The sequence below is a fragment of the Siphateles boraxobius genome, unplaced genomic scaffold, assembly GCF_051911475.1.
Source record: "Siphateles boraxobius isolate OS27281-9 unplaced genomic scaffold, OSU_SipBor_1 26, whole genome shotgun sequence".
Taxonomy (NCBI): domain Eukaryota; kingdom Metazoa; phylum Chordata; class Actinopteri; order Cypriniformes; family Leuciscidae; genus Siphateles; species Siphateles boraxobius.
The window spans coordinates 21345118-21372762 of NW_027508876.1; the positions used below are offsets into that span (position 1 = coordinate 21345118).

The window sequence follows — 27645 nt, forward strand, 5'->3', positions numbered from 1 at the left end:
GACTTGTCATTGTACTACCACGGAAATTAAATGTTTAAAAGCACACAAGGTAGTGGTTTTGATTTCCAAGTAACTGAAATATTTGAAATCACTTCACTTCAAACAAATATTTGAAATCAGCTCACCCTTTCTGAAAGTAACATGTTGCACCATGCGGGAGTCAACTAGATGTGAGTGTAGGCTAATAAGTGCGTCATTGAAGCATCACTCAATAGATTGGTCTCCAAGTCGACCGAATAATAGCAACGTATAAGCAAATCTATGTTTTCCTTTCACTGTTGAATATGACATTATTAAGTTACAGTAAATGATTAAGAGATAAACAAATAGCCAAAACCTTCAGCAGTTCAAAGGGAGAACTTAAAAGGATAGTTCACCCAAAATTTTAAATTCTATAATCAAAAGAAGATTTTGAAGAATTTCAGCCTAACCAAACAGTTGATGGGCCACATTGACTTCCATATTACTATTATTTTCCATACTATGCAAGTCAATGGTGCCCCACAAATATTTGGTTACCAGCATTCTTCAAAATATCTTCTGTGTTCAGCAAAAGAAATTCATATAGGTTTGAATCAAATTGAGAGTGAGTAAATAATGGCAGAATTTTCATGTTTTGCTGAACTATCCCTTTAAAGTTGCAGTATGTAATATTGGCAGCTAGCGGTTGAAGTGGGTACTGCAGTCCAAATTCCAAATATTGGAGTATTGGGTCTCTGCGGAACAAAAGTGGGCGTTTCTAAATGTGTGGGTGTTTTCAAACTGGTGGGTATTTATAACTCAAGCAATGAAAATGATGCCCTTTTTTACCCGACCCCACCTCTAAACCACCTTCACTGTGACGTGGGCAAATCAGGTAGATCGGTGAAACGCCCCTCTGTTTATGGCCTCGCTGATGTAGTAACTCCCCTATGGTAACTCCTACTACTGTCCTACAGAGACGGAGCGTATTTAGGTGACGCCCACGCCAGGGAAAAAAACAATCCAAATGAAGAGGAGGGGGCGGGGGAAACGACTTTCCGAATATTTTAAGAATCTCACAGACCAAAACAAACAGACAGTCCGACGCGGAACACGTATTTCAAAGTAGAAGAACTGGCTAGCATTATTTTTCAGTGAAAAGTGCATGTGAACTTAGCATGTTTCCTAAATACTTGCAAACATATGCTATTTTTTATGCTTTAGTACAGTCAAAAAATTACATACAGCACCTTCAAGTGAACCAGAAGTTCACTTAAAAGATTCGTTCAAATTCACCGACTGGTTCACCACTATTATGAAAGCTGAAAGTTCAGGTGCAGACAGTTCCTTTCTTATAAGGGTATATAAGGGGGAAAATGTATATAAACTAAGATTGGAAACAAAAGCTATGTCACATGATTATGTGACTGAAAACTTCCCAGATGCAACATACTGGAATCCACATTCAGATGTGGGCCGAATCTGGGCCGGCACTGTTTCTGTCCGTGTTCATTTTAAATGTGTGAAAACTCCCCTAAAGCAAATTTTTGAAGTGAACATGCTATATCCTACACTGTAGCCTATGTTTAAAAAACTAGCTATTCTCGTATCTCTATAAGATAAAGACAATTTCATGTAAGTTAAATTAATAGAGGAATTTTACAATTCTTCAGTCGTGATCTACTTGTTGCTTTTGACATATTACACTTCCTTGGCTTTGACCACTACTAAGCACACACACACACACACGCGCGCGCGCAAACCGACTTCCGGTGTGAAATTAGTTGGTTCGCGTCTGCATTATTTTATAGTCTCTGATGGAAAGATGCTAACACTGGCTTGAAGTGTCTCATAATTTCTGAGTGTGGGCATCAAGGAAGTTTCCTTTCGATTCGTTTCTCTAAACTGCATGTAGTTTTGCGGAAGAAGACGTGTTTTGAGCAAACAGCAATGAATTGAATTGGCAGCACTCATATGTGCGATGTGAAACATGGACCATCCAGCGTATCATGGGCCGATAAGTAAACAGAGATGCGAGGAGCTGCTTTGCAAGAAAGGAAAGGACGGGACTTACCTCATTCGTGACAGTGAGACCATTCAGGGAGCTCTCTGCCTCTGTGTTTAGTAAGAAGCCTACTGTTTCTTATTCACTATTTTTTAGGAACTGACTGACAAATTGAGTAGACTCTATCAAGGCAAAGTTTTGGATAGGCTATATGTAGACCTATTCTTTTGGGTATAATCTCCTGATTTTCCATTTTCCTCTACCATCATCAGATACAAAAATAATATCTAGCATAAATTAATGAATGAATTGAGACTGCAGGATGGGTTAAGCTGATTTTTGGATTTATCAGTTGAGTTGTCACCACCATCAAATTTAACATATCAGTAATGACAGCTATAGTGTTGACAAAAATAACTAAATGTTGCATTTTTCACACAAATGCAGTAGCTAGTACGTGTGTTGCTGACTACTGAGACCTATTATGGAAATATTATAAATCCCAGATATTTTCTTCGCCAATTTTGGAACAGAGTTGATATAGTAGAAAATATAGCCTAAGCGTGATTAGCTAAAATTATTTAAACAAAACAAAGAAAAACAACAAAGTTCACTCACTAAAGTTTTTTATCTTTTTGAAAGTTTTAATATCTGATGGAGTGGAAAACAGTTTATGCAAGTGAACTTGTATAAACTGACATGTGGTTTTCGCAGAAGTGAGTGATAATATAAATTCATATATATTTTTATAAAATAAAGAGAAAATCAGTGAGCTCATTGTTTCTGCATTAAATTAATACATTGTTTAAATGAATACCTTTTTCACTAACTGTGATTTTGTATGTACATTTCTGAAATACATTACTTAGAAAGTTAACTCGGATAACAGATCACTCTAAATTGTATGGATTTTCTGTAAAGCTACTTTGAAACGATGTGGATTGGATTGTGAAAAGCGCTATACAAATAAATGTGAATTGAATTGAAAATCAAAGCAAATGGTTAAGTTGTATTTGGGATATTATAGTGATTATCTCTAATTAAAGTGGAAATGTTGTTACTTTCAAAACTAAGGGTACATAAATTGGAATATATTATGTAATTTGGAATATATTTTGCTATAAATATGTTTAAATCTATATCTCTTCTAACCATTCGTTCCTAGACGTGCATTTTTACCGCAGTATTATTTTTAAATTGGTCCAGTTGACGCATTCACATTTTTGCAAAAAAATGGCCATATTTGGATCTGACAGCATTTTCCACTTCTGTATCACCTACATACACCAAACTTTACAGTCGTATTCCTACTGTGAAGGTTTGTCCAGAGGGATTTGTTGATATATCATTCTTGGCCTGAATTATATGACATTTTATGCCTAAAAATAGGGCGGAAATCTATTTTTTAAGGCTATTGGCAGTATTTTCTGATTTACAGGGTAATGAAAAGAGATATTCATAATCCCCTCTGGTAATGTATTTTCATTGAATATATCAACAAAATGCTAAAATAATTTTGAACCTTGCTTTTTTCAATGGTCAGATTCGTCACTTCAAAATATATGCAAATTAGTACATATTTAACTAGATATGGTCTGATTAGCATATTTAAACATAAAATTACAGAAAACTTGCAATAAATTTTTTCTCCTATTCATGCGAGTAATCAACTGGCAAAGTTTCATGGTGATATATGTAAGTTAAAATGTTTACCCTATTCATCTGTAGAGTCCCGCCTTAATAGAAATGATACCCAGATTTTTAAAAACATTTTAAGGGCTAGTTTCATAAATTAAGTAAAAATGTATATCATTGTGGGAAGTTGTCTAACTGGAAAGACACAAACACAATATATAATTAGATATTTATTCCACAAAATTTTCCTAGTCTAAATTACATTCTATAGATTCTTTTGGTGCGGTTCAGGGTGTTGCATTCAACAAACGCACATTTACAAAAGGGGAAATAAGCAGCTCTTTATAAGCGATAAAAGAGAAGCGGTAGTTCTAGTTATTCACAGTAGTATCGTTGCACTGGAAAATATATACACTGCTCAAATACTTGAAATGGTAATCATAAAGTGCATGGCTTTGTAATAATTGTTTGTTTAGATTGGGCACATTGAATACAATGAATGACACATATTTAATATGCTGTCAAATTAGAAAAATCTTTCTGAAGTCCCCTGCGTTCTGTTCCATTCTGTTGCACTTCAAAAAACACATCTTGTGCTATTATATATCAGTTGCATAACAGTAATCCAATGGTTACCGTTTCTAATTTCTTTGTGTTCTTCTGAATGTTTTGGTGACAGAATATGATAAGACTGAAATTAGCAAACAGAGGACAATTGCTCTGTAGTCTTTGAATGGTAAATAAATGTTGAAAATGTAATGGAAATCAGCTATAATCTATGTGTTAGTGTTACTGTTATTTTCAGTGATGATAAAGTAGCCTTACATTTTGGCAACATCTTAGCCATCTGCTTATTTATTGATGCTGTGATCATTTATATATGGCAGTGTACAGAATGCACTCTAGACAGATTGAAAACAAAAAATGAAATCTAAGCTTCATAAGATTTTTAACAGCTTCTAAAATAACTTAACGAGGATACGGAAACACTTATCAGTGATTCTACCAACCCAAACAAAGCATGACACTTAAGAAAGTGTTTGGCAAGAATATACACAACTACGCAAGAAATTATGATGTCAGTTACCATAACTGTGTTGTCTTTTCGTCTAAAAAACTGTAAAAAGGAGAAATTAGTTTTTTTTCAGTGTTTTCATTAGTGGTGGGCATAGATTATTTTTTTTAATCTAGATTAATCTCACTGTAATCTTGGAATTTGTCTAGATTAAAATGGCTCATTTGAATTCTGTCGAAGGCATTCAGAATATGTGTGCTACCCAAATAATGACTAAAAGTAGGCCTAAGTCTTTGTGAACGCTCCATCTCAGCTCCCAACCCAACTTTGAGAATAGATTAACGTCGATATTTTTTTTATCGCCCGATAAGAGTCTCACGTTAACACAGCACGTTAACGACGATAATGGCCCACCACTAGTTTTCATACAATCAAGGTCATAGTATCAATTCTTACACAATTCTTACATTTAGTCAGCATAAAACTGAAGTTGCAATGGTCTTTTTTTTCCTTTTGTGATGTGTATCCAAGTGAACCAGCTTTTGAACAAGAAAAAATGTAGAGCAGAACTTGAAGCTCCGGAGCAGCTTATGTTCCAGGGTTAGTTTACTTCAGAGGTGTTCAGTGCATACGTGCCCTATTGATGAGGCTCCACTGGGCTTGACAGATAATATTATATTTTATAGTTGTATGTATATGGGTAAAACAAAGACTGTTTTTTTTTGTTCAATTAGCATCAAACAAACAATGAAATTCTAGTTCATAGTGATAAAAAACTGATTAAAGGGATAGTTCACCCCAAAATGTACAATTTGTCATTACTTACTCACCCTCAATTTGTTCCAGACATGTATGAGTTTCTTCCTTCTGTTGAACACAAAAGGAGATATTTTCAAGAAACCGAACAGTTGATGGCACCTATTGACTTCCATAGTATTATTTTCCTATTGTGGAAGTCAATGGGTCAACTGTCAACTGTCTGGTTACCATCATTCTTGAAAATATCATATTTTTTGTTCAACAGAAGAAAGAAACTCATACAGGTTTGGAAAAACTTGAACAAAATGAAAACTTCATTTTTGGGTGAACTATCCCTTTAATGATTAGGGATAAAATTTAAAAGAATTTGCACAACTGCCCCGTAGGTGCATGGTGATATGCACCAAGAATGTAAATAACCATTAAACAAAAGAAGAAGAAGAATAGCTTGATTTTTTTTTTTTTGCATCCGTTTCCATGCTCGATTTTATACTCCATGTTGACTAAACTTTCACCAGTCAAAGGTTTTGGATCCTGTGAGTAAGCAAGGTTACTTACTTCAGTAAGTTAGTTATACAGTTATAATAGAAATTATTCAACCACTAAACCACTTGAAACATTTGTTGTGTTGAGCTATTTCAATTACTTTTGTTTGATTTGATCATTGCAAACAGCTAAAAGTCAGTCAATTTAGCTAATAAACCTGATTTACAATGGGAGTTTGATTAAAGGATTAAAAAAATAATAATGATGTGCACGGATAAAAAAAAGAAATTGTCAATTTTGTTTTCATGTTGACCTTAATTACTTACTTTATTTATTTTTTTATTTTTACAGTAAACAAAAAGTGGTCTATACTTATAGGATCCTTCAAACTCACTCTGGATCCTACACTCTACAGGTAGGACACACTAAAATAAGATCTCTGTGGTTGATAACTTTGGCATAACAGATTTAGCATTAAATGAAATGAATAAATATGTATAAATTAGTAATTATAAATTAATTAATTTACAAATCATTAAAATGTCACAACACTATTTGTTTCAGGCTAGCTCAGGTGTAGAGGAGAAGTTCTTCAAGACGATGAAGGATCTTATTCGTCATTACAAGCAAAAGAATCAAGGACTTGCAACACACTTATACCGTTCCCTGAAAAGAAAAACATTGCAAGAACAACCTTTGCCATGTCCAGAGCCAGTAGTGCCTGATGAGGAAAACGAATATGAAAGTGAGTGTCAACTGTTATAATATAAGAGATTTAACAATCATGAGACAATTACCAATGTCATTACAAGTGATGGCGGTAACGCATTACAAGTAACATGAGTTATGCAATTACTTTTTCAAGTAACTAGTAAAGTAATGCATTACTGTTTAATTTACAGCAAAATAACTTTTTCAAATGAGTAACGCAAGTTACTTTTATTGCATTACTTTTAAAAGTGTCTTTCTCCAACACTGGTCATTACAATGACAAAACATCATTAGTCGATTACAATAACATATTTTAGCAGGAATCATGTGTGAATTAGAACCAAAGCTGTTCCCTTCCCCTAACTAACTGTGAACCTTTTCTCTCTCTCAGATGTTGATTGCTCAGGGGACTATGTTGTTGTTCTGCCAGATGATTTAGTCACAATGTGATGTTCGGCCTGGATAACGGGATTATCTAACACGAAGGATATAGATGTGCAATTCTCGTAATGTGTCTCGTAAAGAACTTTCTGGGCTGTTTCACCTCAGATATGGAAATTGCAAGTGATCGCATTACATGAATCACATTTTATCAATTGTAGGATTTTGTGCATGGATGTGCATTTCAATGCTGTAATGTGGATTTTGTAGTCATTATAAATGTTATTCTCATCATAATAATTTGAGCTAAAAGTTTGGTTTGGTTTGCCGAATGTCTTTTGTTACGTTTTGCTCTAATGATAAATGATTCAATATACAGAGGATTTTACACGGTCAGTGTTTCAAAACCTAGAAATAGTGCTAAATTTTGTTTATTTATTTCACAACATTGTGGCAATTCTATATTTGTAGAATCTACATTTGTGTCAAACAGAGTCTATTATAAAGTATGCAGTGTAAATATTTTGTTCCTAATGAATGTGCTATGTTGAGAGGTTTTACATGTAAATATATTCCATTTACTTTACCACTTAAATGGGCCCACATAAGAACAGTTTCCTATGCACTGTTCCATATGGCCAAATAGAGAACTGATGTCACTGCCTAAATTTAAGTTAGGTTGGTGTCTTTTAATAAATCAGTTTAAAAAAAAAAAGAAGTCAACTTGTCTGCCATATTTCTCCAAATGCTTCATTTCTTATTATAGGCTAAATTAGCAAATATTTTTTTTTCTTCAAAAAGAGCAGAGGCCAGTTGCATAAGCCCATCCATGTTAAGACTGCATCTTAAAAACTAGTCTGACTCTTACTTTTTTAGATTTTATTTAACTGATTACATTTTTATGTATTTGTAACTGACTTAAGTTTACGACCAAAATTAAAGAAATAAATTGATGACTAACTTACAGTTTGACTAGTTAAAGTGTACAGTTGTATTTCTTATATTCAAGTTTGTTTGTTTGTTTGAGGATCTGAAAATACAAATGACTCCAAATATACCATTCAAATACAGGGATAGGATAATGAAACTGAAACACTGGTTAAAATAAAGTGTTGAGGTTTCACACATATGCCTGGCATGGAGACCAATCTTCACTTATTTTACATTCCATCAGAAATAGCAGTGTGGAAGTTAAATTAGCATAGCAGTAACTCAGCTGTACATAAAATATTGCAATCCACATAACATAATTGGAGACATATCAGAGGACAAACTGTTGGTGCGAGTCTCGTTGGCTCTTCTGTGACCAGAACACCACAACATAGGATGACCAACATCCAACAGGTGTAACTGTCGACGCAAGAAGCTTTCTGAAAAGGATGTCTAGGTACTAACCCGGAATGTATCCAAAATACATAAAGCCACAGCTGCCCAAATCACTGCAAATTAAATGTGCAGCTCGACTCGGTTTCCTATAAAGAGCCTATTGCTATAGATAGCCAAACCTTTGGTCACTCATTCCAATGACAAATGTCGGCTTCATTGCTGCTAACAGTGCAAATCTTGGGCCATGGATAATTTGTAAGCCAAAATGGGGTATTTTGGAGGGGCAAGTAAGACATGTAAGAAAAGAAATGTCCACCTCCAGCATCACAGTGACCTGGCCACTGTTCTGGGTGATGAATGGCTCAAAATCCCTCAGGCCACTGTGAAGGACTTGTCATTCCCAAGACGAATTGATGGTGTATTGCGGCAAAGCAAAGGGAGACCTATATCATACTAATAAATTATTGTGGTCTAAACCCAGGTGTTAGAATTTCATTGTCCAACCTCTGTAAATTCTTTATCTAAATATGTTCTAAAATGAAGAGAACAACAACCAATGCTTCTGACGTACACGGGTAAATGAACGTAGTTACGTCAGTGTGACGTCAATTTCTGGCTGTTAACCATTTGTACTAGATTGGGGGGTTGTAAGCTTTCCTAAGAACATAAAAAAATTGATTAATATAAAAATTTAGAGAAAACAACCAAAAGTTCATTCATTTATCTTTATGCTGCTTGGTAAAATGTTTCACCCTATATCTTAAATCTAAATATTTAGACATTTGCAAATTTCGCCAGCAACCCCCCTACGCCTTTCGGATAATGGACTCTTCTCGCGATTCGAAGTGTTAGCGGGAAGAAGTTGCTGTTGTAGCATCGGATAGTGCTGTGGGAAACTTATTATAAACTTTTAAGTAAATACTACCTAAATAAATACTAGAGAATGTCATTTAAAATACAACAAACCTCAATGCTTGATTAAAGCTTTGTATGGGAGAGAGTCATCTAACGTTATATCCGTTATTTAAACTCAGTAACATCGTCTATTATCAACTAGCATAGCCTACTGTATGTTTAAGTTACAAAACCGAACGTCAACTTAACTTAACGTTACATAGAAACATGTTTATTATAATTTTTTTCTTCTTTTTTCAAGGACGCCATTGACCGTCGTTGTGGGTAAAGATGGATGTATCGACCTGTTTGAAGTCTCTTCTGTTGGCCATCCGTCAGTACAGGAATAACAAAAGCGTTTTAAATGTATCACAGCTGCAGAAACACATTGAAGTGAGTGAGAACAAATTTCTATGCTATAACGTTTCTATGCTAAAACAATCCGTTTTATTTGTGTGATCTGTCCAATTCGGTCATCTTTTCGTCACCCACACTTTGTTCCAGAGTCGTATGACTTTTTAATAATGTGAAGTACAAATGGAGTTGTTAGGGAATGACAGTTTCAGTCAACATGTCCATACATGAATGGTGACTGAGGCTGTCATTCTTCACCTTTAATGCTCTCACGGACATACATTATTATATAGTCAATATACATTTCTTTTAGTTATGGTCTAAAAGTGTTTTTTAATCTTATAGATGCCACAGGCTCTGAAATATTATCATGAGAGAGACCCACATCCTTAAATTTAAAAAGAAATTATATATATTTTTTCACGTATAAAGACTTGTTTAAAAATATATATTATAAATATGTGTGTATTATATTTTTTAATAATATAATATTTTTTCTTGTACTTCTAAATGTACTTAAACAAGGACAAGCACCCTCATTCAAAAACAGACAGACAGAAACTCTGATCCTCTATCTTTGTGAGGACTCTCCATTGACGTAATGGTTTCTATACTGTACAAACTGTATATTCTGTCTCCTTACAGTACACTAACCTGACCCCTAAAACCTACCCATCACACATTTCTGCATTTTTACATTTAAATGTAAAATATTTTTGTATGATTTATAAGTTTGTGTACCTCAATTTAGGTCCTCACAGTGACTTGAGTCCCCTTGAGTCTGTGTGCATTCAGGTTTAAGTCTCCACCAGGATAGAAAAACATGTACACTCTCACACACTGCATAGATACATTATTTAATCAAACTGGCTTCACAGCAGGTTGTGTTGGCTGTAGTCAGATGAATTGAGCTTTTTTTGTTTTGTTTTGTTTTGTTTTTAATGTACCAGTGGTCACTCTGCTACAGCTGATCAAAGTAAACTAGGCATGTTTAACAATTTCATCTTTAATATGAATTAGTTTGTCTGAATTTTTCATAGTTTTTTCTTGTATACGTTTAAGTTCCATTTATTTGGTGCTTTGTTCAATCTCAAACCATCATTTTATTTTTACTATTAAGATGTCTGCACAAGAGTTAACTGTAATCTGGGCAAACATTAAACTTTGCTGAAATTAAGCGTCTCGCTTTGGGCTACACTGGAAGTTTTCTGTTTGCTCTGCTAAACTATAATTACTAAAACTAAAACTGAAACTTAAAAAAAATAAAATAGAAATGTGTTGGCAAAATAAAAACTAAATTAAAACTAACAAAACCATTAATGAAACTAACTAAAACTAAACTAAAATTTAAAGTAAAATTGAAAACGATATTAAAATAAAAACTAATTTAAAAAGCAAAACTATAATAACCTTGTTTTGTACTATTGTATTATTTATCTTATTTTCTACTTGTCATTGTTTATATATATATTTGTATTTACTTAAATCAAAATGATATTATTTTTTATTAATTTTAATCACATTTATATTATTTATTTTTTCCAACGGCCACCATTTGAAAACAGTTTGATTTTCAATAAATTGCTCTGTGTGAATGCAGTCTCTATTTTGTAATAACAAATGACTGGAAAAAGGAAGAAGTTCAATTGTCAAACACTCTAACTCAGTGTGGGCAGAAGTGACAAAAACGTTTTAATTTTAAATATGATGTACTTTAATATAAAATATCTAATATACTTTTTTTTCATTCTGCAGGAAGTTTGTGGGCTGAAATGTGGTGGAGTAATGTTCTCAGGTCAGGTGCTGCCCAGCGAGTGTCTGAGTGGACTCATTGAAGTAGCTGGAGACCCCAACACCAATCACACACTGACAGGGACCATTATATCCCTGCTGGCACAGTTTGGTACTAAACTCTTTAACATAGTTATTCAGTCAGTACATAGTCACAAACACATCCACAACTGTTTACCCATGCATTTACTTTTCTTAATGGCCCAGCAGCTTCTGATGGTGAGGCCAAAGAGGCTCTTCACAGCAGCTACAACTTCACCGGCACTCTGGCAGCCATAATCCACTGCAACAGAACCACACCAGAAGAGCCTCTTGTGCTGCAGGTGAGAGTCCTGCAGTTTTTTAAGAAGTCGTCTGCAACTTATATGCGTCAAAACACAATACCGGTCTCTGCTTGTTGGTAACATGGACATGAGGACATCTTTTGACTTAAGTTGACCTAATTGTCCATGTTACCAACAAGCTAAGACCAGTATTGTTTTTTTTATTTTTTGTATTCATATTTAATCTGACTTACACTACCATTTCAAAGTTTTGGGGCAGATTTTTAAAAATGTTTTCAAAAGAAGTCTCTTATGCTCACCATGGCTGCATTTTATTTGATCAAAAATACAGTAAAAAAAGTAATATGTTGTTATAAATGTAATTTAATTTAAAATAATGTAAAATAACAGTTTTCATTTATTCCTCTTATGGCTTAATGTTCCAGTCTTCAGTGTCACATGATCCTTCAGAAATCATTCTAATATGCTGATTTGCTGCTCAAGAAAAGAAATGTTTCTTATCATTATTGAAAACAGTTGTGCTGCTTACATATTTTATCAAGATTATTGGATGAATAGAAAGTTCAAAAGAAATCTTTTGTAACAATGTAAATGTCATTACTGTCACTTTTGATCCATGTAATGCATCCTTGCTGAATAAAAGTATTAATTTCTTTCAACAAACCCCAAACTTTTGAACGGTGTATGAATTACTTTATTAAATGCCATTTGATTGCACAGATGTTTTTCAAGGTGGGTTGAAGTAAAAAAATAAACAGATTACCCTGGGGATTATTTTATTTGGTCATGTGAATAATGTCTCTGATGGTCTCCACAGTGCCTTAATGTGCTGCAGCGACTGACCTACAACGTGAGGACTCTTCATTGCGTCTCTCACATCCATGAACTCATCAGCTTTCTAATGCAACATGTGTAAGAACTACAACATTCATTTTTCCGCTTTGTGTGTTCATGTTTGTGTAAAGTAGATGGCTCAGCCACTTTTTAGCAGAGCATTCTTCATGTTTATAAATGTACCGATGGTCTATATAACTACACTACTGTTCAAAAGTTTGGGGTTAAAAAACCAGTGGTGAAATAGACAGTTCTAAACAAAAGCAGCAAATGCATTTTTTTTAGCACAATAGGGATTTTTATAGTAATACACACCAATACTTTCAGAGTATTATGGTCAGAGCATTTTTCAGGTTACAAATGATAAAAATCAAAAATAAAACCACTCATATTTGAGGGAAGTGCTGTCAATAAGGGCCATATATAAAATCATGATATTGACAAGTGGTCCCTAGTCTTCTATGAAACGCTTTTTGGTTTCTCGTTCAGAGGAAACAGGCTTGTGTAGTGGAAAACCACAAAACTGAATTGAAGTGTAGTTTTTGCTTTTAATCATGGGGGCCTGTCTGTCTTGAAGCACTCTTTATAATGTGGAAGATGCATTGAACTATTGCACAGAAATGCTTACACGAGCAACATTTCACAGAACTGTGTATTTGACACCCTAAATTAGAGCAAGTATACTAAGACGAACAGTAATTGTTCCTTTTTACTTATTTTTAAGTATGCATTTATTATCGGAAAAAAAATACTGAAATGCTTCAGAACGATTTGATTGTATTAAAATGCAATGCTTTTAATGTTGTCTTTAGCCAGTCATGTAATGATGACACTGTAAAGGCATGCCTGGGCCTGATGGCCAACCTCTGTCGACATGACATCTCAGTGCAGTCACACATCAAATCTCAGGTGAGAATCGGCATTAGCTCTGCATATAAACTCTCAATATGAACTTTTATCATTTTTGTTCGTGAACTAACCTGCTGATAAATATTATGCCTACTTTTCTTCTTTTGCAGAGTAATGTGAAGGCTTTCTACAGAGCCTTGATTAATTTCCTGGGTCATAACTGTCTGACTGTGGTCGTCTTTGCGCTGTCCATTTTATCAAGTTTGACTCTTAATGAAGAGGTTGGGCAGAAAGTAGGTCAAGATACCCAACAGTTTGAAACACAGAGCGCTGTTGCTTGTTAAGCTCACGTATCTTTTTCATCATCTTGTCTTGTGGATGGAAACAGACCTATACTTGTTTTCATGTGTGGTATTGAGGTTGTATTAATTTGATGGGTTTTTTTTTCAGCTGTTCAATGCAAAGAACATTCATCAGACCTTTCAGCTAATCTTTAATATCACCGTCAATGGAGATGGCACATTAACCAGGAATTATGCTGTGGACTTGTTAGTGGATCTCCTGAAAAACCCCAAAATAGCTGATTACCTGACAAAGTATGTGTTTATTGGAGTTCGATGGCACTGTTTGAAATGGCTTTTTAGGAGGAGTGTCTGAACATGTTTTTTTCTCACGTTAGGTATAAACACCTATCGGTCTGTCTGTCCGAGGTTCTCGGGCTCTTACACAGCAAAGATCCTGATACTGCATCAAAGGTGAAATACATTGTGTTTTTTTTTTGTTATGCAAAATATATCAAATTTTAGTCATTAAACATTAGCTTGTAGATCTAATGGTCTATCGAGGCGGGTGGGGGTTGGGGGGGGGGGGGGGTATATAACCCCTGTAAGATCCCATTTACAAATCACCAGTAATCTCGGTGATGTCTCAGAGAGAGCTTTATGATTGGCCCAAAGAAAACTTCTTGCGTCAGCACATCCTGCCATTCTACATGCTCATACCAGTAATCCTATTCTTTGTTCACACATAACTCACTCATACTGTTAATTTATTGGTAATGTTACAACTGCCATTGCCAAAAATAACTGATTTACTGTAATTGAATTTACCAATAAAGACTGTATGTGTGAAAGGGGTTAATGAGAGACAAATTCTAGTCTAAACTGGTGCAGATAGTAATAAGTTCTTGTCTGTGCAGGTTATGGAGTTGCTGGTTTCTTTGTGCTCAGTCCCTTTCCTGCGTAAGCTCGTCTGCCAGACGGTGCTCCGACCTCCAGCCCCTCGAATACAGCCTGGTACTAGAAAAGGTGTCCAGGCTCGAGGGTCTGAGCCAAGTTTAGCACTCGTCCACTGGGTCACTTCACCTCTGGATGGTCCAGAACAGTGCTACATGCAGGCTCTGTCCCTGCTGACTGAGCTTTTTGAAGTATGCTGGTGTTTCTTTCTATTCAGTTTATTTGAACAATGTTTTCCCAACACCCAAGTTAATGAGCTCAATGTGAGAAGAGAACTCCCTTAGATGTTTTGTGTACAAGGTAGGGATGCGCTGACATAATTCTGTCCATAATTATAAATGATTCATTCATTTTCATATTTTGGCCAAGAACTGCTGTTAGATAAATGGATAAAACCAGTCATTTTAAATGCCTAAAATTAATTTAGACATCACAACATTATAATGTACAGTATGAACAATGGATATTCATTTCAAGATTACTTTTTAGTGTTGTTAAATTGTTTGTGTTTTTAAAGATTAACTAAATAAGCGTTTAATGTATGATGCACAATTAAATATCCAATTTTGACCAATACTGATAAATTAAAGAAATTGTGCATCCTTAATACAAATAATTTTAATAGATTTAATCAAATGTTTTATTAAATTATTTGTTGTATATAAATTATATTTTTCTGATCATTTCTATAATATTTTTCTGTAATAAATTAGGATTCCATGCACAATTCAAATAGTTGAGATGTAGGTTGGGATCTGTTATCATGTTAGAGACTTTCCGCCTTATTATTCCATTAATTTTTGCTTGTGTTCATCCAGGAGGCGATTGATTCCTCTCTGTGCAGCTCAGCTCAGTCGTTTGTGGAGCTCCTCCTACAGGAAGTGTTGGTTTTGCTGCAGTCTCCAGACTCCACTGAAGGAGACCAGCTGCTAAAGAAACACTGTCTACGTGCAGGCCGTGTCGTTGACTTTCTGCTAGATATCCTCACTTATTCAGCGCAAATCATCACACTTCAACACGCATCACAGATCAAGCCGTCTGTTTGATCTGTTAGTGTTAGTAACCGATCGAAATGGGCTTTTCAAAGGCCAATATCAATATCTACACAGCCGATGGCATATATAGTATTGAGACAAGCTAAACATTACTGATATTGAATAAAAATGTATTGACAGTTTATAAATAAATTAGAATATGTAGTGAATTAAATAATTACAACCAAAAGTGTCAACATAGAACTAACAATATGGGAATTGTTATTCACTGATATCAAATCTCAAAATATCTGCTAATTTATTATTTTGGCTTATATATATACAGGTCCTTCTAAAAAAATTAGCATATTGTGATAAAGTTCATTATTTTCCATAATGTAATGATAAAAATTAAACTTTCATATATTTTAGATTTATTGCACACCAACTGAAATATTTCAGGTCTTTTATTGTTTTAATACTGATGATTTTGGCATACAGCTCATGAAAACCCAAAATTCCTATCTCAAAAAATTAGCATATCATGAAAAGGGTTTCTAACCGAGCTATTAACCTAATCATCTGAATCAACTAATTAACTCTAAACACCTGCAAAAGATTCCTGAGGCTTTTAAAAACTCCCAGCCTGTTTCATTACTCAAAACCGCAATCATTGGTAAGAATTCCGACCTGACTGTCCAGAAGGCCATCATTGACACCCTCAAGCAAGAGGGTGAGACACAGAAAGAAATTTCTGAACAAATAGGCTGTTCCCAGAGTGCTGTATCAAGGCACCTCAGTGGGAAGTCTGTGGGAAGGAAAAAGTGTGGCAAAAAACGCTGCACAACGAGAAGAGGTGACCGGACCCTGAGGAAGATTGTGGAGAAGGACCGATTCCAGACCTTGGGGCACCTGCGGAAGCAGTGGACTGAGTCTGGAGTAGAAACATCCAGAGCCACCGTGCACAGGCGTGTGCAGGAAATGGGCTACAGGTGCCGCATTCCCCAGGTCAAGCCACTTTTGAACCAGAAACAGCGGCAGAAGCGCCTGACCTGGGCTACAGAGAAGCAGCACTGGACTGTTGCTCAGTGGTCCAAAGTACTTTTTTCGGATGAAAGCAAATTTTGCCTGTCATTCGGAAATCAAGGTGCCACAGTCTGGAGGAAGACTGGGGAGAAGGAAATGCCAAAATGCCTGAAGTCCAGTGCTGCTTCTCTGTAGCCCAGGTCAGTTGCTTCTGCCGCTGTTTCTGGTTCAAAAGTGGCTTGACCTGGGGAATGCGGCACCTGTAGCCCATTTCCTGCACACGCCTGTGCACGGTGGCTCTGGATGTTTCTACTCCAGACTCAGTCCACTGCTTCCGCAGGTCCCCCAAGGTCTGGAATCGGTCCTTCTCCACAATCTTCCTCAGGGTCCGGTCACCTCTTCTCGTTGTGCAGCGTTTTTTGCCACACTTTTTCCTTCCCACAGACTTCCCACCGAGGTGCCTTGATACAGCACTCTGGGAACAGCCTATTTGTTCAGAAATTTCTTTCTGTGTCTTACCCTCTTGCTTGAGGGTGTCAATGATGGCCTTCTGGACAGCAGTCTTACCCATGATTGTGGTTTTGAGTAATGAAACGGGCTGGGAGTTTTTAAAAGCCTCAGGAATCTTTTGCAGGTGTTTAGAGTTAATTAGTTGATTCAGATGATTAGGTTAATAGCTCGTTTAGAGACCCTTTTCATTTTATGCACATTTTTTGAGATAGGAATTTTGGGTTTTCATGAGCTGTATGCCAAAATCATCAGTATTAAAACAATAAAAGACCTGAAATATTTCAGTTGGTGTGCAATGAATCTAAAATATATGAAAGTTTAATTTTTATCATTACATCATGGAAAATAATTTTTTGAGAAGGACCTGTGTATATATATATATGAATTGACTACCAATTTTATAGTCATACTTTTATTGTATCTGTCTGATTCTACTGTGTGCAATAGTAGAGATATCCTTGACTCTTTCACTGCTTTGCGGCGATGATGCTCTGAGGATGCTGGTGTCTCAGCGGCTCAGTCCTGAGGTGTGTGTGTCACAGGTGGAGCTTCTGCTTTCCTACTGTCAGGATCTTGCTGGGTCCACCTGCTCGACCTCCAACTACCAGCTCAGGTAATTATATATTTTGGAAGAAATACCATTTTTGAGAAAATATTGACACTTGCACTACTGTTCAAAATGTTTGCTGTTTTTAATAGTTTTTAAAGAAGTCTCCTGAGCTTACCAGGGCTGGATCAGAACAGTAATATTGTGACATTGGTTTCTATTTTAAAATGTAATTTTGTAATGTGATGACAATGCAAAATGTTCACACAATCATTCTAAAATGCTGATTTGCTGCTCAAGAAACAAGTCTTATTATTATCAATGGTAAAAAAGTAGTTGTGCTAATGTTTTGTGGAAATTGTGGTGTTTTTTCAGGAATAATTATTTGAAACCGAAATCTTTTTTAGCAATGTAAACGTCTTTACTGTCACTTTTGATTAATTTAATGCATCCTTGCTGAATAAAAGAAGTAAATTCTTAAAAAAAACCATTAGATCTACAAAAAACTTTTAGGAGTGGAAGTGAAAGTTTTCAATGAACACACTATAGTAAACACAGGTATTATGGTTTTTTTTAAAGTTGTTAACGTATGTATCTCTAGTCAGGTTTGCTCTGAGGTGGTGTTGAAGACTCTAGAACTGATGAGCCACCTCAAGCAGCAGATGCCAGACATGGAGACGTCTTTCTACAGGATCCTACAGGTACAAGACTTATGCTGCCCTTCCTCAGAGTTTCTGATCAGTCTGTATTAGTTTTATAACACTACCTTATACATGACCTCTTTTCCATTTCATGCAGGATCAGCGCATGGTGACGCCTCTCTCATTAGCTCTGACCTCGAACTGTAGAGAGCGCGTGCAGGTAGCGCTTCGCATCCTTTTTGAAGCGGCCCCACTCCCTGACTTCCCCTCTGTCATGTGAGTCAACAGAATACATCGCCACAGTGTGAACAACTTCTCTAAGGTGTCAAAACGTTCAAACATTTTTTTGTTTCAAATCCGAATTAATTTCTTTCTTCTGCTGAACACAAAAGATATTTTGAAGAATGTCGGTAACCAGACAGGTGACGGCAACCATTGACTTCCATAGTAGGAAAAAAATAATATGGAAGTCAATGGGTTCAGTCAACTGTTTGGATACCGACATTCTTCAAAATATCTTCTTTTGTGTTCAGCAGAAGAAAGTAATTCATACAGGTTGGAAACAACTTGAGGGTGAGTAAATGATAACAGAATTTTCATTTTTAAGTTAACTATTCCTTTAATGATTGAATGTACTTAGGAACTTGATTAAAAACGCTCAGAAGTCCTTAGAAATCACACCTTGGTTATTACCCACAACACTCTAGCATTGTGGTGGGAAGTTTTTGCACTTTCAAGTACTGTTTTCGTCTAAAATTGTGTGAATGTTGTTTAGCTACCAAATTATACACTACCATTTAAAATGGGGGTAAGATTTTTTTTGTTTTTGAAATTAGCTAACCTAAGCTGCATTTATTTGATCAAAAACACAGTAAAATTGTGAAATATTATTACAAATTAAAATAACTGTTTTCTAGTTTAATATGTCATTTATTCCTGTGATTCCAAAGCTGAATTTTCAGCATCATTACTCCAGTCTTCAGTGTCACATGATCCTTCAGAAAACATTCTGATATACTGATTTAAAAAAGCATAATATATTGTTTTCAGGATTCACTGATGAATAGAAAAAAAACAGCTTTTTTTTTTTAAACGGAACTTTTGCAACATTGTCTAAATAGTATACTGTTACTTATGATTAATTTAATGCATCCTACCCAGTGTTGGGTAAGTTACTAAAAATAATCCATTACAAATTACTAATTACTACTTTAAAATTGTAATTTGATTAGATTACTGATTACTGCAAGTAAAAAGTTATCAGATTACTAACTACTTTACTTTCAAGTTACTTTGAAAACCTATTAAATCTACAGTAATACACAAAGTGAAACTCAGTTCTTTCCGTAATTTAATATTGCAGACATCCCAAGTCTCCCGGAAGCTCCGGGAGTCTCCTGCATATTGATAGCGGCTCCCTGATGCCCGCAAATTTTTTAAAATTTGAGTAGGAGACCTTGCGTGTGTGCGCGCCTCACGAAGCGGTAATTCTACGGTAATTCATTAAAGCGCATGCTCATTAACTGACTCAGCCGGCCAAACGTGATTAGAAATGCATTTTACTAAATATTATTTTCTTAACAATACATTTGTAACGCAAGTAACTTAATTTTATTGACATCAGTAACTGTAATAAAATTACATACATTTTAAGTTACATTACTGCGTTATCACGAAAAGTAATTAGAATACAGTACAGTTACTTTGTAATGCGTTATACTCAACTCTGATCCTACCTGAATAAAACTATTTTTAATTTCTTCAATCTTTCATTTCTTTAAGTCTAGGGGACAGTATTGCTGCAAATAATGCATATCGTCAGAGGGACAGTGAGTTGTCGATCCGAAGCAGTTCTGCTTGTGATGATGTGTCCTTCGCGGGGAAGAGTTTTTCCATGATGCATGCCGAACCCTCTGGTTCTGCTTACCACAGTATAGACAGCCTCATCAAGAAGCTTCGGAACGGAGTAGAGGTGACTGCATGTGTCTGGATATGTGCAGCTGGCAGCTGAGTTAATAGACCTGTGACCACGATGTCTGCAAATGTTCCATCGTGGGTTTAGCCGCATGTATTTCCGAATAGACAATAGAATTGTTTCAACAAGTGGGTGGCATGATTGAATAATGAACCAAACATCGTCAAAGGCATTTGAATCAAACTCATGTTTTGTTTTCTCATGTTGTGGTGTTGTAGTTACAGGAGAAGGTCAAAGATGTACACATGTCTGAGGTCATTGATGTGTATGAGCAGAAGCTTTCTGCACTTGCGGTAAGTGACCAAGCATGTAGAATCTTCCTGTGTATATTTAACTTGTGCAGATGTTTGTAATTTTATGTACTTTGTCTATGTAGTGTAAAGAGAGCCGTCTGCAGGACCTTTTGGAGGCCAAAGCAGTCGCACTGTCACAGGCTGATCGACTTATTGCCCAATACCGCTGTCAGAGAGCTCAGGCGGAAGCTGAGGTTTCACAAATAGACATAAATATATTTTTTTCCCCCTGCCTACAATTTCCACACCACATTTAATAATGCATGTTTCTTGAGTTGCATATATGAGCACATTTATTTTTAGCACATTTAAAATGTATATATGCGACTGTATGAGCACATTTATTTTCTGTCTTATTCTCTTGTTTATTGCTGTTTGGCTCTTTTCAAAGTTTTCATTTCTTCCAATCTTTTTCCCCCATTCTAGGCACGTAAATTAGCCTCTCTCCTCAAAGACACAGAGCGGAGGAAAGAGGATCTGCAGACGGAGTTGAATGATCAGCTGCTGGAGGTGGAGAGGCTGAAGTCGGACAGCCAGCAGCTCCTGGAACACAACGGGCGTTTGCAGGCAGTGGCTGACCAGCATCAGGAGCTGAAGGGCACATACAACCAGCTGCTCAGTAGGTCAGTGTCCCTCTCTCACACACTCAGAGACAGCTTCTTAGTCATTCAGGAATGCATCCGTCAAGTGATTTGTTATAGATAAGCAACCTCTTCTTTCTCCTCCTCCCTTTTTTAGGTATGACAAGGGTGAAGGGATGCTGAAGGAACTGCAGGCTGCCCATATCTCTCTTACCCAGCAGGCCGAGGGGCTGAAAAAGATCAATGAGGGATTTAAACTCCAACAGGAGAGGTCAGTGTTTGAAACAGTGGTTTGAATGTCAGGGATTATTGACTCATTCATGGGGGGCATAAAGCATAACCCAATTCTAATAATAATCATAATCTTAATGATTATATTACTATTATTTTTGCTACTATTATTATTATTAAAAAGGTTTTAATCAAATATTATTGTTTTATTATTTGTTGTTATTATTAAAGTTAGACTGTGCTTCATGCCACCTTTAAATTAGTACAATTATTATATTATGATTATTACATAATCCAACTCAAATAATAAAAATATTATTGTTATTATTATTATTTTTTTTTCTCAAGCTGGGTTATGTGGAATGCCACCCTTGAATTAGATATTAATATTATCATTAATAGTTGTTGTTATACTTTTAACAATAACAAAACAAATAATAATAATAATTTATTATTGTATAAATAACAATAATTATTATATATAAATATATTTATTATACTTTATTTATTATTATATATGTGTGTATGTATTTATGTATGTATATATATATATATATATATATATATATATATATATATATATATATATACAATTTTAATTAATATTAATTTAATGAAAATTATTGTTGTTATTTTTTATTGGAGTTAGTTTACCAACCCTGAATATGTCAAGAATATTATTATTATTATTAGTAGTATATATTAATATAGCAATAAAAAAACTTTATTACTACACTCAAAATAATAATTAACTTGATAAAACAAAAAAACTTGACTGTTGATAGAAAATGAATACCTATAAAATTATTGAATGATTTTCAAATATTTGGTGTTCTGTCTGCTCAGGAATCTTGCAGAGATGTCAGAAAAAGAACAGCTGATAAAGGGCCTAAAGTCAGACGTGCTAGAGAAAGACAGAAATATATCAGGTGAGAAAAAAGCTTGAATCATATGGGTTTAATGCACGTTGTGATGTTTCTGTCATACACCCTTGTGTGCTTGGTGAGAAGTATACAATAATGTGTCTTGCTGTGCTGTATTAGGTCTTCAGAATGAGCTGAAAAGACAAGAAGAGCAGATCCATGAGATGGAGGAGAATATTTCCAGCCTCAGGAAAGAGCTTAATAAGACAGAGCAAGCCAGGAAGGACAGCAGTATCAAAGTACTGTCAACACTCATTCAAACCTCTCAATTCATACTGTCTATTAAACAAAACACACATAAACGACAGATAGGCCGCATAATGATCCAGTGTGTTTTCTGTTGTTGCACTCATTTTGTAGGCTTCCTCTCTGGAGCTGCAGAAGTCCCAGCTAGAGGCCAGGGTGGAGAAGATGGAGGAAGATCTGAGCAAACACACACAAATGATCGCCATGATACACAGTCTCAGCAGCGGCAAACTCAAGGACGTCACCGCCAACCTCTCTCTGTGACACACACATTCTCATGTACACGCGATGAAATACTTCACACGCTTAATGAAGTGAAAATAACTTATTCTATCTGTTTTGTCACTTTTAATCTGTATTCTTTTTTAATTGGTCACTAATCTATCTGTTCAATGATTTCATACTTTCGTGAGTTTATGTATGTATCAATGAATTCTGCTTTCATTTTGGATTAAATTCATTTGAAATTATTTCAGACTGAAATTATTCAGTGGATCATATGTGTAGGATTATGAAATATTAATCCTTGGCCACGAGAGGGCGCCGTACAAGCACAGTTTTTGACAGACACGATTTAAACCTTTTCCCCCTTTTTGTTTTTCAATTGTATAATTGAAAAACAGAATAATTGAAAAACAAAGAATAATTGTTAATGCTTCAACTACAAAAAAAAAATTAATAATTAGAAATTTTTTCCAGATCATCATAGAATGTCTATCAGAGGCATTCTGGCCAACTGGATAAATTATGTTCCTACAAAAGTGGTTTAAGGGTCTTGCACAACAGAGCAAATGTTCAGAGATCATTCTGAAGTTTCACTTTGATAAGAATAATGTTTTACAGCAGAAAGTGTGTTTTATCAGGGCCATTCATGTTAAAGGTATGTCTTCCTTGTTAAAATGATTTCATGGAAAAATCACTGATTTCACATTATTTCTGTTTATTTATTTCATAAGTGCACTCTTCCATTTAAATTATGTTTATTGATTATTAGTTTAAGTTTGAATTACTAGTGTAGTTTAGAAAACTAGTTTGTAGAACACAACATAATGTGCAAATAAACCAGAACAAGTTCAGGTATACAAAAGCGTAACTCTGAAAAGGACTGAAATAGTATTTTTTGTGTGCAAAATATTCTCCAATAAATTGTTTTATTTACAACTTTGAACAATTATTGTTTGCAGTATGTAGAAAAACAAAAAATGACAGTATATACAGCTCAGAATTTTTTTTTTACTCTTTTAACATTCAAGTTTCAGTGTTGCATTTGACTTTCTGTTTTGTCAGAACCTGACTTGTTACATACTTTCATAGTTTTGACTAGTTGATGCCACACATTGGCTCTTTGAGTGATATTCTGACACCTGAGTGTGAATGTTTCTTCAGTTAATCTCACTTCTGACTGTTTGAACATTCTCTCAGATTCTCACAGTTTGTCAGATTAATGCACTAACTGATAAATCAGTAACCACAAACAACAGACTAAAAAGGAATTGTGGAACCATTTTCTTTAAGTTAAAGCTGTACTTGGAATAAAAAGCTTCCTGTAAAAAAATTTCCTGTAGATTTCCTAGACTTTAAATTTAAGAACAATTATTTTTCCGTCACCAAATTCTGATTTATTTGTAAAATGAATCGTATGATGAAGAGTTGTTGTTTTATAGCTGGAGGTGTGTCTCCGTTTCAGGCTAAAGATATTATTTCCTTTATGACTTGATTCGTATGTGAGTCAGAGTTTCATAAAGTTTACAGTGACATACCAAGCCCTGTTATAGAATGAGGGAAATTACATAATCATTTTAGAAAAGTATTTATTTACATCATTACATTCATTGCCAAGTTGATCTTCATTAAATTAAATAAAACTGCAATTTAGACTGTAACCAAACAGTTTACATGTAAAAGAGCAGCAAAAAAACAAACAAACAAACAAACAAACAAACAAAAAAACACGATTGACTCTATAAAGTCCCTAGTTTAGTGTCTTCATTAATCGACAGGTGGATAGACAGCTTAAATATGATAATCATTGTAGTGTTGGTATGTTGTCATAGTAACTAAGCTTACTAAAATTCCTAACTTGCTATAGAGGGACTGACTCTGCTGAGTTTTGTTCTCTTAAGAAAGTTGGATTAGTTTGGAATCTGCAAAAACTGGTTTCATGCTCACGTCACGGAACTGAGAACAGAATGACAAGAATCTGATCTATCCACTACTGTAATGTAAAATATTTTAAAAATGGGAAAGATAGAAGAAAAAGTCCTTCAGTATGCAGAAAACATTGTCTTAAACCTCAAAGCGTGGAGGTCTGTAAACTGGCAGTGAGTTTCGAAGGACTATCGAGTCTGGGCAGTGACTGCTTCAGTGATGCTTCAGACTCAAACCAAAGCTAAAACTTGGAAATTACAACGTGTTTCATAAACACGTAAAGTCTTTGCCTTCAATAGTCTTCTTATTTATATTCAGGCTTTAACTGGTCCTCATTTAATTTAAGTCCTGAAATAATAAATATGAATACGCAAGATAAGGTGCTGGGATTTCTTGTCATTTTGCCATCCACAAATTGTTAAATCATCTCCAAAGGACTCTGCATGGACTTGATGAGATGTCATGTTTTTGATTGTGTATTATTTTCCTATTCAGTCAACGCAACGCTCTCTTTCTCAGACTTTGGATCTCCGGAAAATTTCTGTGTAAAGGCACATGGCAGCTCAGTTTTAGGTTAGCATATTGAGGTAAAATGCATACAGTTCTGAGTTTAAAAGCAGATTAATTTGAATGAAATGAAAACAGTGGATATGGTATATATAATGGTCCTATCTCTTTGGACTCAAAGCTCTTTACATTTTTTTGTGTTAAATTTCAAATGTATAAATAAAATTCTTACATAACAATAAAAAAAAACAAAAAAAAAACTCACCTTCTTTTTCTTCATTACAAAAAAAATGGCAATGGCAATGGCAATGGCAGCAACGGCAACAATAATGCCTGCTATGGCTGCTATAATGCCGGTCCTTGCCGATCCTGTAAAGTTGGCTGTTCCCGAACCTGTACGGAAAGAAAAGAGGATTAAATCTCTTCGACTGAAATCTCAACTGAAATATATATATATTGGTGTTTGTTTTATTGCTTTACCTAAACCAAACCTGAAGCTTTCTATAGTAGAAATGTTGATATACCTCTTGATGAAACTGAGGCTTGCATAATGTATCTGTCCTAATCTGCACTGTTGCTGTGTATGTTCCCAATTGCTCTTTAATTATTAAATTCACATTTCTTATATATTTGCATAGTGCTTTTTACAATACACATCGTTTCACATCAGTCCATGATGACTCATCCTGCACTCCACAGATTTTTGACCAATCAAATGCTTCAGAATAAGAATTCCCCACCCCCTAATACTACTGTGGTGTAAACTAACGGCTACTGGATATTTCTTCCATTGAGATTTCAGAAACAGAATATGTTACATTCTGATATCACTAAAAATGTTCTGTGGGCTTTATTTTCACTTTGAGAGTTTTATCTTATCTCTTCCAAAGCAGTTATTTCCTTCAATGGAATTTACAGTAGTGGAAAATGAAACTAAGATAGAGCTGCCTTTATTACTCACCTATAATCTTATATATTCTGTAACTCAACAATATTTCAATTTACCTGGCTCTTCCAGAGTAGCTGTCTTTGTCCTGTCCTTACTGGTTATCGAGCAGGTGTATTTGTAGGTACTACTGATGACAACTACTTTTAGTACACTTGTCACCATAAACAGTTTTTCTTCTGTTTGCTGGAAAGTATTCAATGTCTCGTTCGCGGGGGGGTCTGAGGACCACGAGACTTGTGGTTTTGGATAAACTCCACTGGTGTTGCAGGTGACGGTATCATTTTTTAAAGTGATATCCACTGATTTAATTGGAGCTAAAAACAAATAGTGTCACAGTATTATTTTCTCTTTCTAAATAAGGTCATATTGGTTGTGTAATTTTAAATGAATATTTCTAATGCTTTTCCCCCACTATATACCATAAGTATAGCATCACATTTAGACTCCTAGGAAAGAACATTCATGAGATATGACTAGACTTTCTTTAAAAAGTCATTTTTTCAAGTTTTAATTTAAAAGTTAAAGAAATTCTTCCTCTCACCTTCTACAGACACATACACAAACTTCTCTTCATTTGTTTTTTCATTGGCAGTGTAGCACCTGTATCGGCCTTCATCTTGGACCCTGAGGTTTTTTAGTAAGAGTGATAAATTTCCATTTTTGATTTGAGATTCCGGTAACAGGGAGGTTCTTCCCTTATAGTCCTCGGACTGATGGCCCAACTGGTCTTGATTGTAATAGAATGAATGCACTGGTTTACTATCCTTGTACCAGTGGATGATGTCAAGGTTGGTGGATGTGCAAGGTAACAAGCATTCCGCAGAGTAGAGACAAGTGACATAGATGTCTGCAGAAACACCAGTGTCAAAAACAAAACACAAACATACTGTCATAAGATTATACAGGTGTATTCAACCACTGTCATGTGTGTTGCAAGTCATTTTATGTATATAAATCATGAATAAAACATAATAAAAATAAGGTCATGGAGAATTAAGCTGAAATAGACTGAAAATTGACTTCAATTGGCCTCGATAGATCATCTGGTTTCGTCTTCAATCATTTACTTTTGTATCAAAGTTCAAATCTGAGTAAGCCTATTCTGATGTGTTTACTTTCAGCTGAAAGTATTTAAAACAATCTTTTTTTAAATTATTGATCATAACATTAGTATGAGAAAAAAATGATTCATCTAAAATGTAGATGTATTACAGTACTTCTGAGGTCGATAACAATTATTTCTGTAAACAATAAAAACAATCACCCTGTAGTTCATGACGTTTACATGATAAAAAGTTAAATTAACATTGATACAATTAAAGATTGAATTACAGAGGAGCTTATGTGACAGAACAAGGTTGAGTTAGTGAGACTTTTGAGGCTGTATTGATCTGTATCAGACATGCAAATAAATGTCAGTATATATTTTATACATATTTATATAACTTTAGTTTCTTACCTCCTAAAGTTACAGGCAGAATCCACAGCAAGATCACCAGCTTCATAATCACATAATATTAAACTATTTGTGTGTCGTGTAGTCTGTCGGCTAGTTTTTTCTTTTGATTTGACAT

The 27645-nt window shown here is 35.0% G+C and overlaps 3 protein-coding genes across 8 annotated transcripts; 2 read left to right on the forward strand and 1 right to left on the reverse strand.

Moving 5' to 3' along the window:
- The first annotated feature begins 1725 nt into the window (after positions 1-1725).
- LOC143751503 (SH2 domain-containing protein 1B) lies at positions 1726-7668 on the forward strand. Its single transcript, XM_077244063.1, has 4 exons — positions 1726-2085; positions 6213-6276; positions 6426-6606; positions 6964-7668. Exons 1-4 carry the CDS (start codon positions 1952-1954, stop codon positions 7020-7022), a joined length of 438 nt encoding a protein of 145 aa, XP_077100178.1. The 5' UTR covers positions 1726-1951; the 3' UTR covers positions 7023-7668.
- A 1423-nt stretch (positions 7669-9091) lies between these two features.
- On the forward strand, positions 9092-22937 carry cip2a (cellular inhibitor of PP2A). Of its 6 annotated transcripts, none has more exons than XM_077244857.1 (22): positions 9092-9167; positions 9436-9566; positions 11283-11430; positions 11526-11641; positions 12420-12514; positions 13249-13345; positions 13456-13578; positions 13736-13881; positions 13965-14040; positions 14484-14711; positions 15339-15498; positions 17502-17643; positions 18179-18278; positions 18376-18494; positions 20001-20190; positions 20412-20486; positions 20570-20680; positions 20913-21109; positions 21225-21338; positions 22145-22227; positions 22342-22460; positions 22582-22937. In XM_077244857.1, the coding sequence occupies exons 2-22, from the start codon at positions 9465-9467 to the stop codon at positions 22729-22731; spliced, it is 2691 nt and encodes an 896-aa protein (XP_077100972.1). In that variant the 5' UTR covers positions 9092-9167; positions 9436-9464; the 3' UTR covers positions 22732-22937. The 6 variants fall into 6 exon arrangements, with proteins under 6 accessions (XP_077100972.1, XP_077100977.1, XP_077100975.1 ...); XM_077244862.1 differs by having other exon boundaries at positions 9104-9347; positions 11529-11641; XM_077244860.1 differs by having other exon boundaries at positions 9127-9193; positions 11529-11641.
- A 1324-nt stretch (positions 22938-24261) lies between these two features.
- hhla2b.2 (HERV-H LTR-associating 2b, tandem duplicate 2) lies at positions 24262-27645 on the reverse strand. The gene is made up of 5 exons (XM_077244864.1): positions 27531-27645; positions 26613-26918; positions 26128-26385; positions 25388-25515; positions 24262-25156 (listed from the first exon to the last, which is right to left on the reverse strand). The coding sequence occupies exons 1-5, from the start codon at positions 27574-27576 to the stop codon at positions 25103-25105; spliced, it is 792 nt and encodes a 263-aa protein (XP_077100979.1). The 5' UTR covers positions 27577-27645; the 3' UTR covers positions 24262-25102.

Bases quoted from the DNA above. Each gene is read 5' to 3' on its own strand.
- cip2a (XM_077244857.1), top strand. From the start codon at position 9,465: ATGGATGTATCGACCTGTTTGAAGTCTCTTCTGTTGGCCATCCGTCAG. The intron at 13,882-13,964 runs GTATGTGTTTAT...TTCTCACGTTAG, and splicing joins ATAGCTGATTACCTGACAAA to GTATAAACACCTATCGGTCT. The intron at 22,461-22,581 runs GTACTGTCAACA...CTCATTTTGTAG, and splicing joins GGAAGGACAGCAGTATCAAA to GCTTCCTCTCTGGAGCTGCA.
- LOC143751503 (XM_077244063.1), top strand. From the start codon at position 1,952: ATGGACCATCCAGCGTATCATGGGCCGATAAGTAAACAGAGATGCGAG. The intron at 2,086-6,212 runs GTAAGAAGCCTA...TTATTTTTACAG, and splicing joins GCTCTCTGCCTCTGTGTTTA to TAAACAAAAAGTGGTCTATA. The intron at 6,277-6,425 runs GTAGGACACACT...TATTTGTTTCAG, and splicing joins CTGGATCCTACACTCTACAG to GCTAGCTCAGGTGTAGAGGA.
- hhla2b.2 (XM_077244864.1), bottom strand. From the start codon at position 27,576: ATGAAGCTGGTGATCTTGCTGTGGATTCTGCCTGTAACTTTAGGAG. The intron at 26,919-27,530 runs GTAAGAAACTAA...GTGTTTCTGCAG, and splicing joins TCTGCCTGTAACTTTAGGAG to ACATCTATGTCACTTGTCTC. The intron at 26,386-26,612 runs GTGAGAGGAAGA...ATTTGTTTTTAG, and splicing joins TGTGTATGTGTCTGTAGAAG to CTCCAATTAAATCAGTGGAT.